The 15,452-nt window shown below is 43.3% G+C and overlaps 1 protein-coding gene across 1 annotated transcript in view; it reads left to right on the top strand.

The window, feature by feature from the left end:
* Positions 1–15,452, top strand: part of coro7 (coronin 7) — a 103,479-nt gene that overhangs the window by 16,590 nt on the left and 71,437 nt on the right. The window contains exons 8-9 of the mRNA XM_070923049.1: positions 13,971–14,054; positions 14,343–14,425. Of these exons, the coding sequence (XP_070779150.1) occupies positions 13,971–14,054; positions 14,343–14,425 (167 nt within the window). The remainder of the gene's footprint in view (positions 1–13,970; positions 14,055–14,342; positions 14,426–15,452) is intronic.

Raw genomic sequence — 15,452 nt, 5'->3', positions numbered from 1 at the left:
TCACCCCCATGCACGGTGCCTTGTGCCTGTACCGTCCTCCATTGGACCCTGCTGGGTTCAGGACCTGGTAATAGCCAGTGGTTAACTCAGCCCAGATGTCATGCCCCCCTCCCTTTCTTCTTCTCTCTCAGCTCCCTGCGTTACTGGCAGCCCCACTGCCAGTGTTAGTTATAGTTTGAGGGAATCTGGCAGAGCTGGAAGGAGTCTTTCCTAATGAGGGTAGAGGATTTTTGCTGTCCTGGACAGCTCGGCAAAACAGTGGCATAAAATCTGGATATTCCATTGCCGCACTGGATGGAGTCAGTCTCAATTACGATTGATACATCAATGCTTGGTTTTTATGACTTAACTCCTCGATGTGCTTATTTTCATTGTAAACGAAGAGATAATCTTGCCTCGAGTTTGGTTTGATGTCATGTTTGAATTACGTTTTGTGTGTCTTGGTATAAACAGAAGGATGAGTTAATGAATGTTGGTCAGTCTGGTTGCTGGAAAAGGAGCTGAGGGGGTCAAGAAGTGCAGGGTCGAAAGAGACGGGGGTTTGAAGTTTGAAGGGGTTTTAGCTGCTTGAGCAAATTAAATGAGTTTGTCTTTGTGTGTGTGCTCTCTGGGTAGCGCTGAAGTATTTTTTTTTTTTTGGAGGAAAAGGGGTAAAAGTGGGTGCCAGCTGGCAGCGACGGAGCTCTTTGCTCACATGTGTGTGTTGTTTGTGAGCGGAGGCCTCATTAGTGTGCTGGCTGCTCTGGGACTCTTAGTTTCCAACTAATTAAGGCCCCGCGCACACATGTGGGTGACACCTGGAGCCAAAAATGGATGACGATTAGATTTTGCTCATGCTGCATCCTGAGACTGAAGATTCATTATCATGGGAATTCGTGTCTTCTTCAGCTATCAGTCATACTATGAATCTTACAGCAGGGTCGAGTAGCTGGAAGATTAAGCTGAGAAGATAATGAAACAATTATTGTTATTTGGTGAATGAGATAAGTTCACATGGGAATCGCTTGTTTTGGGAACTTGTTGGGAAGTTTCTGTCATTTTTGAATGGGAGAAAAAGCTTCTTAATTGATTTAATATAAGAAATGAATCATTGACATCAGCACTTCCCAATCTGCACAGTTTCAGCGTCTCACAGCTCCCGTGTGGCTTCACCTCAGTTTGCTCTCTTTATCTCTACTTTGCTTTTCAGGAACTACAATGTGGCTTTAATCACCCTCTGCATTGCTTTGCTTATATTACCCATTTTATTTAAAAAAGCAAATTGTTTGTCTGTCTTTGCTTTAAACTTGGCCAAAGTCTGCTGCTCCTGGAGGTATTACAACAGCAGGGAGAATTCAGTCTTTTTCTGCCTTTTTCTCAGCCAGACCAGCAGAATGAGGTGTGAATTGGTTTGTTGTTGATCTTCTCTACCCTGTGTTCTTTTGCAAACGATCAATTACTGTGGGTTATTTGTTAAGTGTGCGGTTTTGGGGCTTGCGAGTAGCTGAAGGCAGCAGACGCAGTTTGTGTGTGAATGGATTGGATGGGATCGCGTGCACCAGACCTCAGTCGGTCATCATGTTGAGTTAAGACTTAATGCCGTGTGCATATAGAGCCATACACTGTCATAAATATGTGTGTATAAGACAATCAAAGAGACTTTACTTTGAATCAGACTGAGCAGCATAGCAGAAGGTGATCTGTTAGACCGTCTGATGAGATCTATATATATAGTAGGCCCCCAAAGGACAGAGGGAGAACAAGATCTGAGACACAGCTGAGACCAACCTCAGAGAGCCCTGAGGGAAATAAAGTGCAGTCTGGGCTCCGTCCGTGGCTAGGCTAGCTGACCTTACTTTGACCAAACGCTGATGCTATTTTAATTACTGTATCCTGGTCAGCCAGTGCACTTCAAAACCCCCTTTTTTCTCCGTATGCTGGCTTAATCATACTGCTGGTTAGCTGAGAGGTCAGACAGTGGGGCCGCACACGAGAGGTGAGAGTTTGAAGACAGCCAGTGAATTCACCCGGTACTTTCCTCAAGTAGGCAGCTAACTGAGAAAAGAAACCAGCTCTGGAGATGCTCCCACAGAAAAAACAGACATGTGCCGACTAACAGGCATTGATTGCTGTAAATCATTTATTGGCTATATATCACCTGGTGTTCGTCAAATCATTATATTCGTAAGAGTTTCTATTATTTTACCAGTCTTCTGTAATGATTAGGAATAGCCAAAACACTTTTCACAACTTTAATCCAATTCACTGCCTTACACTCGTTGAATGTAATGTTAAAGGTCATTATAATGTGAAAAAATAATATAGTTTATAATATATCTAATTATATAATTAGAAATAATAGGTAAAATAACAGAACAGTTCAAGGTGAATAACAGAAAAGTTGTATTTTGCTGAAATCTTAACAAATTATAGCCATAAATCATTGGTGAACGAGAGAATGTAAGTGTAAATATTGCTGATATAATAGTAATATTAAACATGTATGAAATAGTGTCAAGCACAGTTTAATGGGATAAATCTTTAACCACTATGATTATTTTTCCTTATTACATAACCTCAATTAACTGACCAAAATCAAATAAATTGACTCATCAGTCCGTCATGATCAGTGCTAACGTAAATATTTGTGACTCAACCTTGTATTTTATAAACTTTGAGGTAAATGTGATGTGTGTTTTCAAAGCAGAGGGGAATGTCTGGAACTGGTGTGGTGTAGTTGGGCAGTGGTGTCACCACGTTTGCGGCTATCCAGTGGATCCTTTTTTTTAAATACCACTCAACATACGCAGCGGTGAAAGCTGCAGAATACAAAGATTCAACGGTCTGATTTAGACAGCCTCATGAAAATTATGTCTCCTTCGGGTTGTTTTAGAAGAATTCACTGTACCCCAGTGCAGCTGCCGTTTACCACTGGTTATGAGAATGGGACACAGGTGTGCATACCTGTATTGTTGCTGAATGTTTTTCTTCTCGGAGGCCAAAGAAAATGAGCGGTATTCATAATGAGCTCCTAACAGGGGAAACAGTTCCCCTGTTAGGAGCTCAGGGGAAACAGGCCCCCTATGCTCACTGTTTCTCTGAGCATAGGGGGCCCTGAAGTCTGGCTCACACATGTCTTATAAATGCCACATCCTTTTCCAACAAAAGCCAACTTAGGTCATCTTTTACTAATTGAGCTTCTTGAGACAACAGGTTCTGCTACAATTTGTGGTTTCATGCAAGAGCTAAATAGAAGTTCTCCCTGAGTGAAGCTGTTGAGTGCTGGGGTAAAGTCAGCGTTGGATGGCATGGAGCAGTGTGAGCAGCGGCAGGAGATTGAGCTGTTTGTTAGCACAGGGAAGATGAGGTACTTAATCAAGTTGTCAGTCATCTGCCCCGTGCTCTGCTGCTGCATGTAGAGTATGCCAGGGGTCAACACTTGGGCTGTGGGCATTGAAATGATACCCAGTGTTTAAAAGATATAAGCATTGACTAACATGTCACACACTTGATCTCATTGCACATTTCTGTCCCTTTAGGCTAACACCTGCTGCTGTAATTAGAATCACATTCAACTTGTTTTTCTACTATTCGTTGAATAATTCTGCTTTGATATGAAGGATTCCTCAAGTCCTTGAAGTTGATGCAGGAAAAGTTCCAATATCACACTTTGATTACAGCAAACAAATAGTAGATTGAGGCGGGACTGTAAAACAAAGGAATAGCCTCCAGTATTTACACAGCGTACAGGATCCCATGATTATACACAAATGACATGAACATGACATGCCTTGCACACATGTGCAATCCCACTGTGCGCAATTCATGCTGCTATGCAAATGCGTGGGGGCACTTTGAAGATGTGAAGCCTCTATGATGTGGTTTCAGGGAGGGAGTAAAGCCAGCCAACTGTATCCATGGCAGCTATGAAAGAGCTGTAAATGACAACAGGCAGTGGAGGGCTGGGTCAGGATACAGGGATTGAGGCATGGTGTCTCCAACAGTGGGGGCATTATTGGTGTGTTGTGTGCTCCTAACACACCCACTCTTCATAAGAAACCATCCCAAAGAATCATCTCTTTGTTTTTACGGAGCAGGTCTGGTGTGCATATTCTCATCAGCCCCCGGGTGTCAGGAGTTCCTGCTGTCGTCAGAAGCATCATTCCTTCCTCTGTCATTAGTTCCCTGTCCTGCCCCGTGGATTTCTGTTTGGATTTAAAGAACCAAGCCACTAAGTGGGTCTCTAGAAAATTCATTGCTTGAACTTCAACCACAAGAACCATCAAAAACCCCGGAGATCACCAAACATGCACTTGAAATCTCCTCTGGCTCTCTACTGCTTCTTTTGGACTGAAATGCAGATTCGGGCAATTCAATCGCCCCGTTGATCATGTTAGTTCCAGGAACCGATTACCTCTGTTTGGTGCTCTGATCCAAGACCAGCCTCTGCGACCTTGGGTAGTTTTCCCAGAGGGAGGCCCCTGCCAGTAGGCACGGTGCAGTTGGTGCCAGTCCCCTCACAGTGTGGTGTGATTGGGTCCAATCTGTTGTCCCCCTGGCCCCAGAGAGGGGTGACCACAGCCCAAGCTGGCACGGTTGGCTGGCTGGAACTCTGACTGTGGCCACACGGCCCAATTAGCACCGTGGCTCAATAATTACAGCCTTTCTACCACTTCAGTGTTTCATTTCACTTAGCAGGGAAGTTAAACTGATGTGTTTGCCTAGCCTGGACCAAAAATCATAATGCTAGTCTGCCTTACTGCACCCAAAACCTAGTTTTGAAAAACATTAAGGAGGACTCCGAGTTGAGTTTGGAAAACATTTTATGACATCCTGATGTGTGATTCATGACTCTACTAATATTATTAGACAAACACCATGGGACCAAGGGATTATTTACTTCCCCTAATTCCATTTTTACACGGCTAGTTTAGCTGGCCCTTCTTCTGGATGCTTTGAGAGTCTGAAAGTAAATCTCTCATCAATCCTTTATGCTTAGACAGATGACCTCTTCCTGCCTGTAGGCATCCAAAATAACCAAAATAAAAAACAAGTGATTCCTGGCTAGATCTGTTGAGCGAACCATTGTGAGTGGATAGAAAGGAACCTGCGCTGGCTCCGGCTGGGTAATGGTTTTTACACCTGCTCCCTCAGATTCCTCAACAAATGCACAAGATGGGTAAGATTACTTCTTCACCACCAAATAGCCATCTGCAGGATACTACTTGCAATGTTTGATATTTGTTTTTTTGGCCGTGTGTGTGTCCAGTCACCTCTGTGGGTCATTGACACCTGACACATCTCCTGTTTTACAGAATTCATTCATTCATTTAGACGACCTGGAAAGCGTATGAGTTTAAATGTTGATGATAGAACAGAGACTGGAGCAAACAAATGACTGCAGCTGCAGTGGAGGTATGGTAGCGTAGTGCCAGCTCCTGAAAGCCTACACTGGTGAGAAAGCGGGGCCTCCTGCACTGCGGCTAGCAGAGCGCTTGTACATACAACATCCATTTTTCCTGTCTGTATTTTTAGCCACTCATGGACAAACCACACATCTTATACTCAATGCAGCCCCACATATCTCTCTAACCTGTAGCTCTCAATATCTCTCATTGACTGCATCTTTCTCTTCGACATTCTCTTTCTTTTTACTTCTGTTGTCCACTATCCAAAAGGGAACTGATCTCTTTTTAACCCCCCCCTTTCCATCTACCTCTTTTCCCCCCTTCTTGATTTATTTTTCCTTGGGGTAGAATGATTCCTCATGCCAGTATGTTTTGCTGCCCTCTTAAGACACAGGGTGACGTCTCTGTGGCCATCAGTCTCTCAAGAAGTCTCCATGGAGCACAGAAGCTGAACCAGCTCTCTGTCCTCTCTGACAGAAACGTGTAATTACTGACTAATTCATGATATTGTTGGAGAGTTTTATGTGCAGATCTGAAACGATTAGTTGATTGATCGGCTAGTTGATTGACAGAAAATTAATAGGTAACTCTTTTGATAATTCATTAATTCATGCTCCTCAAATGTGAAGATTTGTTGTCTTTCTTGAAGACGGAGGACCCATTTTGTAGATTAAATGATTGATTTAGAAAATAATCTATTTTGTTAATAATTGTTAGTTGCAGCCTGAGTTAGGTGTATGTGAAAATAAGGACTTTATTTATGAGTAAAATGTGGCTTTTGGATCTGTTATGATTTAATTTCCTCTGAAGCCAAAAGTGAGACTGTAACAGCATTCATGACAGCTTTGTACCTGTCACCTTTATAATAAAGGAAATAAAGGATATATGATACATTGGACATGTAGCATTTGGGAAGCCCATAAGATTGATGTGCCTTGTGTGTAAAACCAAGGGTGCAGTATTCCCATCTCTCTATTCTCTATCCGTCTCTGTGTCCTACCTTTATCCCTCCACGCTTGTTCCCATTAAGGCTAAGAGGAAGAGTGTAGGGATAGAACAGAAAAAACTCCAAACAACTGGCCCAGGGAAACGACTTCTGGATATCCCATTCTAGCTGGATACTATATTTAACTGGGGATCGGTCCAGTTCGTATCACTAGTCCCTCCCCAGGGGCTGCAGGTCTTGCCTGGTGTCTGTAGAGTAGACTTGGCCCCGTAGCTGTGCTCATTGTCCTGTTGGCTCATGTCTCAGCTTAGGTTTTACTGCACAGCACTTTTCACTTGCTGACACAAAGGAAATGAGACGGGGGAAAGAATGACTGCAGGCAAGGCAAATATGAAAAAAGGATGATGGCAGGAGCAGTCTGGGAGGTGAATCAGTAGTACTTAGCTAAAGTTACAAATTTGTTATTATATATTTTTATTTTAATGTTGCTACTAATGCTGTTTGTATGTACTGTATAAGCTGACAGTGAGTTCAAGATGTATGACCCCCGTGTGTCAGTAGGGTTGCTTCTCAGATTCATGCTATCACAGCTGCACCTGAGGATTTACTCTGTGTTGTCATTTCCTTCGATTACACTCCCTGCCCAGCTTCTGACCTTGCACATTAATTTTCATCTTCAGGAAGGGAGAGAGCAGAGGAAGGAGAAGTATGGAAAAATAAGAGAACGGCTTGTGGCTTCTGGACGTTTTGGAGAAATGAGTGAAATGTAAGATGGTTCCAATTAACGGAGAAAAAGTGGCGGTAGGCAGCAGAGGAAATGAAAGAATAAAATGGCTGGTTTGATATCCATCTTCTTACCACCCCCTTCCCAGTTCTCCCCCCCCCCTCTCTCCTATTTCTAGAAGCCCGCCTGCTTCTGTAAAGTCAGAGTTACATTCAAGATAGTGAATCCTGACTCAAAAGCAGGACTTAAATGGGCCATGAAGACAGAACAGGATGAAGAAAACCCAGTAATTGCTGTAAAGACTAATTAGCCGTGGATGAAAAGACGAGGGAGTCTGTTTCAGGGGTGATGAAAGCTGCATGGCGACGGTTATTGATTAGAAGAGGGGAAATTTAAGGAAAAGAATGATGATACTGTGAGAAGAGTGGAAAGACAGAGAGAGGGGAAAATGAGGAGCAGGTTGAACAGATGAGTAGCTGCAGCTGGGGCTGTACATGGTGCAGTGTTGTCTATTGCACTCTGCACAACAAAGCAGGGAAAAGAACTGTTACCGTAAACTTGAGCTACAGTGAGGCGAGGACACAATACAGAGGAAAAATTACCGTTAAAAATCAACTTTTTAAACAAGTTACAATACTTTTTTTTCTTGTCACAAGTTTAGACAAGTGTTAGATGATTAAATCGCTGCCAATCATGTCTGTATGATAAATATGAAGCTACAGCAAGTATCCGGTTAGCTTAGCTTAGCATAAAGGCTGGATACAGGGGGGATAGCTAGCTTGGCTTGGTACAAGCACAACAAGTGTTACTTAGTGAGGGTTGCTGGAAGGTGGATTTTGTTACTTTTGGACAGAGCATGGCTAGCTGTTTACCCCGGTTTCCAGTCTTTATGCTAAGCTAAGCTAACTGGCTGCTGACTGTTTCATACAGATATGAGAGTGGTATCAATCTACTCATCTAACTCTTGGCAAGACAGCGATTAAGGGTATTTTCCAAAATGTTGAACTATTCCTTCAAAAAAAGCCAGCTGTACCGGCTACACAAGAAAAGCGGGGTGGCTCATATATAGCTCAGTTTTTAGAAAAACAGGAAGAATGTAAGACTTGAAGTGAAATGACAAATGAGTTTGAACATGGCAGAGCATAAGTATATTATTGATAATTATCTACTTTAAACACACATTATCTGACTTGAAGATCTGCCATTATACTGTATAATAAGACTGGATGAAGTTGGGAAAATAAGCACTCGATCTTCCTGCACACTAAATTAATTTCTGCACCATTGGCATTAAATACTTAGACCCATATTTAGCTGATACACAGAGAAGTGCAAAGACAGACAGAGAGAGTCAATGGGGGGGACAGAGGGAGATGCAGAGATTGTGATAGTTCCCATATGTGCATACAGACACCTGATATTCATCCCGGTGGGTGCATCAACATTCTCCGTGAGTGACACAGATGTGCACTCCGTCTGTTGAAGTTCAGAAGTTAAATAGCTGGGGGAGCAGGACAGAAGGAGATGGAGCGATCCTCATTTGTTTATATTGGGAGAGGATATTTAATAGACCTATAAAACCATAATTGGCCAGACTGCTGACTGGCACTTTCCTGTGTCTACATCTTTGTCTGCAAAGTGTTTAACCGTAATATAAACTCTGCCTGGTGTCATTCTGGAGTTTGATTTGCGTTATCACAGCCAGCAACGCTTTCTCTTTATTCTTCTTGAGCGTTCCATCTTTATAGTTATTAAACTGAGTTCATTAGGTCTTTCTTTTCTCACATCTTGATGCAGACACCTGTGTTAGTAATATTCTTTTCCCAGGTGTGATGTCATTTCCTCTACTTCCTTGATTGTGTGTGTGTGTGTGTGTGTGTGTGTGTGTGTGTGTGCGCGCGCGCGCCACTCAAACAGGTGTAACCGATTCTTTACACCTCCTGTGTCATGAACCATCTCTGTTTTCTCTTGGTCCTTCTGTGTGAATTCCATCATCTTGGATCCTTTGTTTGGCTGCTAAGGAAAACATTTGAGTTGTTTTTTCTTTCTCGCCCTGGCCTCCCCTCTCCTTTTCTCCCTGTTTTCAAGTGTGTCATGATCGATTTGTAGCATGTGGGTAAGGCTCGGCCACGAGGAGGGGGGCTCTAGGTGAATGGGATTTGAGTTAAATTTACGACTGCAGAGGGGGGATACTGTTTGGCAACATTTATATACACACACACTAGGTCCAGATGTTGTGTCCTCTGGCTGCCCTGGGGTGTTAGTAGTAATGTAGCTCTCTGACGGCTGCGTTACGCTTCCTTAAGCTGAAACATTGTTTATTGGGAAAAGGTGAGCGGAGGCCCAGCACAAACCCCTAATCCTCAATTGCACTTCTATCGTTCTGGCCGCCAAGCCCTGATGACATCTTCGTCAAAAAGGCTCAAAGCTGCGCGTGCCTTCATATCCGGGTGAAGGATGACATCATGGCTGTGTGATCTACGGAGCACGTATAGCTGTCTGGTGTGAGAGATGTTAGGCTGCTTTATTTGCCTTCAGCACCAGAGCTTGTTGGCTCTGGCAGTGTAGTGAAGGCCTGAGGGATGCTGTAATGGCAAAACTAAGCCTGCCTGCTCCAGAGCCGGTTCACAGAAAGGTGATATATTTTCAGGGGTTTTTAAATTTGAGCCCCCAAAGGAGAAATCTGTCTTTTTGTCTGCCCCACTCCATAGACGGATCTAAAGGCAGGATAATGGTGGGTGTGTTTTGAATCTTCTGTAGAGTCCTAATTTCCTTTTTCGCCATGCTAATGGATAAATGGCTCCAGGGCTTGTCCACTTTGGTATAGACTGAAATATCTCATCAACCACTGGATGGATTGCTATGACATTTTGCACAGATATTTATGGTCCCCAGAATCCCACTGGTGATTCCCTGACTTTACCAGGAGACGGACATTTTTGAATATTAGTGAAACAAATGTGACCTTGACAATTGTGGTTTGGAGTGAAATATAACTATTGGATGGATTGTCATGAAATTTGGTGCACATATTCATGTCCCCCTGAGAATTAATTCAAATAACCTTGGTGATCCCCTGACTTCCCATCTAGCCTGTTGTCCTCAGGTCAAAATTTTAATTTGTCCAATACTTTGACCAATACCTGCAAAATGAAATTACATTCCAATCAGCCTCAGCCATACGCTGAACTTAAAGGGAGAATATAGTAAACATTGTAAGCATGTTAGCATGCTGATGTCAGTATTAAGCTCAAAGCACCGCTGTGCCTCAGTGCAGCCTCACAAAGCCGCTAGTATGCCTAATGTAGGCATGTAGACTCTTAGCAGGGACTCAAACATTGGTGGGGATGTGTTGCTTCAGGTACCGGTTCATTTGATTCATGTGTTTAAGGTCTTATCAGGTTTGTAATACTCACAGACAGGATTGAACAACTCTGGAAAGTTATCACGGCGGTAACTAGTTTATCTGTCATCACGAAAATCGCGAGGTAAACAGTAGAAATTCACATCACAAAGTAATATACCAGGAATGTACGCTTGCATGTGTTTCATTAGCCAACTAGCTAATTACAGAGTAATTACAATGATGCATTGGGAAACACAGACATTACTCTGACACACTCATCTGGTGCTCAGCAGTAGATCAGCATGACTGAATATGGCAAAAAAAAGTGATGATGCCGAATTTGTGCCTTTTACTCTTCCATGTAATATGAACACAATTTGAATCTCCTGCTGTTAGCCAGAAATATAAATCAGACACCACATGTTGCTCTTGAAAGCAGTTCCAGTGTTAAACAGACCCTGAGCAGAGTAAAATAGTCAGAGCTCAACTTTGTTCCTAGTTTGGTCAGAGTGCCATCTCGGCATTGTCTTGCCCCTGGAAGGAAATCAGCCAGTGGTGCCGGTGATGAACAGCCCAATGGCAATGAATTCTCTCTGCGTCTGTTTATACCACGCTGGCTTCAGCCTCTCTCCTTCCCCAGCTCTTTTCTGATCTATTGCTTTTTTGTAGGTCTTAGTTTACTCTGGACCTCGCCCGTACGTCTGGGCTATTTTTCAACTGTCTCACTTGCAGGGACTTATCAAGGCAAATTTGAGTTCAGTTACCTGCACGAGGCATACAGGCTGACTGCGGGCTGAAAAATAACCTTGAGTCACGACTTAAGTGTTTATTCAATCCAGGACTTATTATCAACTCTGTCAGTGCTTTGGTAGCGTAACTTCAGGAACGTGTTTGAGAGCCAGGTCAGTAGAGTGTTTTCTAATCCCTCTTAGTGGATAAAGCTATTTGGGAGCACACCAGGAGCCAGAAAACATCTGTATTGCATACAGATGGTGTCAGATAAAATGTTGGTATGGACAAAGACATATCATCCCTGAGAGAGGTGCAGAAGTACACGTCTGAGAATTTCCTTTTTAAAACCGTGATTTGATGTCGGCATGTGCTCTCAACATATGTAACAATGTCAAGTCCCCTCATAGCTGAGTACAATAAATTTGGTTTGAACCACCAGTGTGGCCTATAAGCACACGTTCAACTGACTGCTTGTGATTTATAGTTTGTTCTGCTTCACCGACAGGGATGGTTCCAGCACAGGAGTCTTGGCCTAAGCTTTACATCTGGCGTAAAAGTCAAACATTCTGGGGAATAATCTTGTTTCCAACCACTTCAAACTAGAAATTTAGAGGAGAAGATTTACATCCATTTCATATATGTGTGGTACGTAGCCTGGCATAGCTTAAAGAATAGTCTTTCTTTTTGAATGTTAGATGAGAAGATTGATGCCACTGTCAATGCTCAGTAATTTACATGTTGTATCTTGAAATGTAAAAATGAAAAGACAAGTTTTTGGCGGATTGTATCTGTTGCTTGGCAAACATCAGCTGGGTGCAGTAACTTCCTGCGATCTTGTTATCACAGTGAGGTTACCAGGCAACCAGAGGAGACAATGTCGCAGATGTCCTGGTTGGATAAACTGCTGTTTGTCATGTGTTTGTAATTCCTTCAAAGGCTGGAAGCAGGGCAAACGGACAGTCTGGCTTTTTCAAAATACATTTTTCTATTTTGATAATTTGCAATGGTGCACAAACTTGGTAACCTCTTTTAGGACATGAATTTTTGGGATGCGTCCTGTGCTTAGTCACTATCCCGAGTGGTTACTGATCAAGAAATGAATCATCCTAAAATCAGTGCCTCATTTCTACATATCTATAACTACTAAACAAGATAAGATAAGATGCTATTACCGTACTTCCAGCTGTGAGGGAGTGAACTGTTAAAATTCCTTTTCATTGAAATCAATAAAACAAACAGCAATTGAACAGACTGAAAATGACCACCCAAATCCTCCATTTTCTTCTGTCCCTAAAAGTCCTGCTGCACCCGGAGCAAGCTAGCATATGTGTGTCATTTATTGTCCACATGTTACGGAGTTAGAAGCGCTTTGGAGAGGATTTGGGAAGAGCAAGCATGAAATGTTTTATTTAGACAGTTTAAAGAAATTTGAATAACCAGACCCTCCATTTCTCCCTGTCAGCAGTCGATTCTTAAACCACTGGGCCGGGCATGTGGCGAGAGTGACGTCACAAAGGAGAGAAAAGGAAGTGGGCTTTGAGTTAGAAGTGATAGGGCCCACGTGTGTGTGGATTTAATATTCCTGTGTTCATCCCTATTTGTCTAACTGTTAGCTTCAGTTGTAGATTTGGCAAGTGCCCATTGGACTCCAAACATAGTTTAAGGAGGATGTACAGTGCAGAGCCCGGTTACCCTCTAACCTACCTCGTGTTCAGGGGAGCAACATGGCAGCTCAAGTTCTCCCCATTTGTTTTTACAATTTGTCATCTGCGGCCGTTGAACAGTCACACGAGAATGAGGCGACACGCTCTGTAGAGAGCTTGTAAGTGTTAAGCCTTAGAAAATAAGCCTCTGTCTTCTTGCCATACGCAGACTCCTAGCCACGCTCCTCAGGGTTAGTGTGGCCATAAAAATGACAACAGTAATTTGGGGAGACACAGTGGGCTGTGGGGCTAAAGGCTCCTGTTCCATGGAAACTTCATCGTTGACCTCCATGCCTTATGGGACAACTCTAGTATTAGTACACAGATACCAAGGGGAACTGACTGACTGCGGCTATGAGACACTACAAGTAGTTAGGACCTGGCAGATAAGATCTGAATAGCATGATGTGAGGGCTTTTTAAAGCCCTGGTTACTTAGGAACCACACTCTTAAGTAGTAGCCATCCTTGTGCATCTTGTCTCGTCTTTTGTCCTCACCTTCATAATTACAGTACATCTATGGCTTGATTCAATAGCAGCACAGTGTTATTGCACATTAACTTACTTACATGGCCCTCCTTCCACCTGCCTCTTGCTCCTCTTTTACATGTTGTCCTTGCAAACATGCACAATCTCTCCTTTCAGCACTCGTAGTTGTCTTTAGCTGTTACCTCTGACAACATGTGTCATTTGTATTTGAAGACCATCCATCAAACCCAGCATGGCAGTGCTGTTCTGACACATCTTCTGCATGGAAACAGCGTAACAAAATCTCAGTACCATGAACACAGACGCAGTGTCACAGTTTGGTAATATAAGCTGCGCTCGGGGCAGAAGTCACCTTGTCTGCTACATCAACAATAACAAGCACTCCTTTCATGGGACAAGTCCTGTTCTGTCCAACCACAGGGATCTGTCAGAGGCACCTGGGAATAGTCCTGTCTGTCTTCCTTCCTTTCTCTGTCTTTTTCTCTTCCCTGCAAATCATTCACTCATCACCCTCCTCCTTTTCTTGAACTATGTTAGCATTCGTCATACAGACATTGACTTACAGAAGTTAAGATCAAGTAAGATGTATTTACTTTGTCTTTTTTGGTTGTCTGATTTAAAATGTTGCATTGTTTGTCCCGCAGAGTGCCAAGAGCCTTCAGAGCAACAAGGATTCACGCATCCTGTGGACCAAAGACGACCTTTTACTCACCACCGGCTTTGATATGGTGAGAAACTCATAGCCATTTCAGTTGACCAGGAGTCCTGTGTTTCTAATGTGTGTTATTTAATGTAATGAAACAAGTACATGTGTGTATGTGTGAGGGTTTGACCTGAGTTTTTGAAGAATGGCACAGATTGCAGTAGTTTGGAACTGAAGTTGCTGTCAGCAACTTATGTGACATACCATAAATAATCAAGCCAGTACATTGAAAAACAAATGTATTGGTGTAACCTTGGTGCATATGCTTTTTTCCTGTGTTTACAGTACTTAACTTCTCATGTTGTGTGTGTAGATGCGTGGTCGGGAGGTGAGGCTTTGGGACAGCAGGAAGCTGAGCTCTTCGGTCAGCTCGGTGTCACTCGGCACCTCCAACAAGTGAGTCCAGCATCAGCGTGCAACCACTGACACGACTGTGTTGCACTTTAATGTCTGTCTGTGAAAGTACAAAGTGTGACTGTGTGTGATTTGACATACAGTGTATGTGTGTGGTATGTGGATATTAGTGTGTTGCATTTACATATATGGAATGATGTATGAAGGGCCTCCGCACATTGTGAAGCTTCCTTGCGGTTGTATGGCTGGATGGGCATGCAGACCTCCCAGAGCTCCGACACCGTCCCTCTACATTCCTGCCATTTCCTGGGTCAGAGCCACACACAGAGACTCCTATGCTCTCTCTCAGTGGAGGAAAGAGTGTGTGTATGTGTGTGTGCCCTGCGTCTCTCTGTCCATAATCACCATGAAGGGTCAGGCAACAGCAGTAGACACATCGACACTTCTCCCCTCAGCTCAGCTCCCCTTGTCATTTCTGCTCCTGACCTTCTCCAATCGCTGCGTTTATTTTTCCAAACGCGGCTGCGGAGGACCCGCGGAGATCGGGAGCGTGGTCAGGCTGCAGAGAGGAGGGGAATGGAAGGATGGAGGAAGAAAGGGAACAGAGAAAGTGGGAGTGAAGGTTCCTTTGTCAGATCCAGCTCATGCATTTTAGTACTATTATAAACAGGTTGGCGGGCCAAGTCATTCCAAACTAGAGCAGACTGGACTCTGCCAGGCGATTCAGCATCCTGTGTTGGATTAAATACATTTATTATCATCATTATTATTATCACTGTAAAAAGGCAGAGAGGTATCTGCACAGAGCACTTAGAGTGATACAGATGTGTGCTATGGCAGCACAGATTCCACATCTGTTCTTTGGCACAGGTACAGAGTCTGTATGTGCCCATGTTTGGTTGCAACAAGGACAATGAAGTGTGACAATATACAATGTACATTTATAGTATGAACAGTTTTTATTAGCCCAAGACTATAGTAGGGGAGCGGCCTCCGAGGAATGTCATTATTTTTTTCCTTCACTTTGGAATCTGTGTGAGACATTTAGGAGTTGATACAGCGGGGTCCC

The sequence above is a fragment of the Enoplosus armatus genome, chromosome 17, assembly GCF_043641665.1.
Source record: "Enoplosus armatus isolate fEnoArm2 chromosome 17, fEnoArm2.hap1, whole genome shotgun sequence".
NCBI classification, from domain to species: domain Eukaryota; kingdom Metazoa; phylum Chordata; class Actinopteri; order Centrarchiformes; family Enoplosidae; genus Enoplosus; species Enoplosus armatus.
This window is presented reverse-complemented; position numbering and strand designations above follow the sequence as displayed.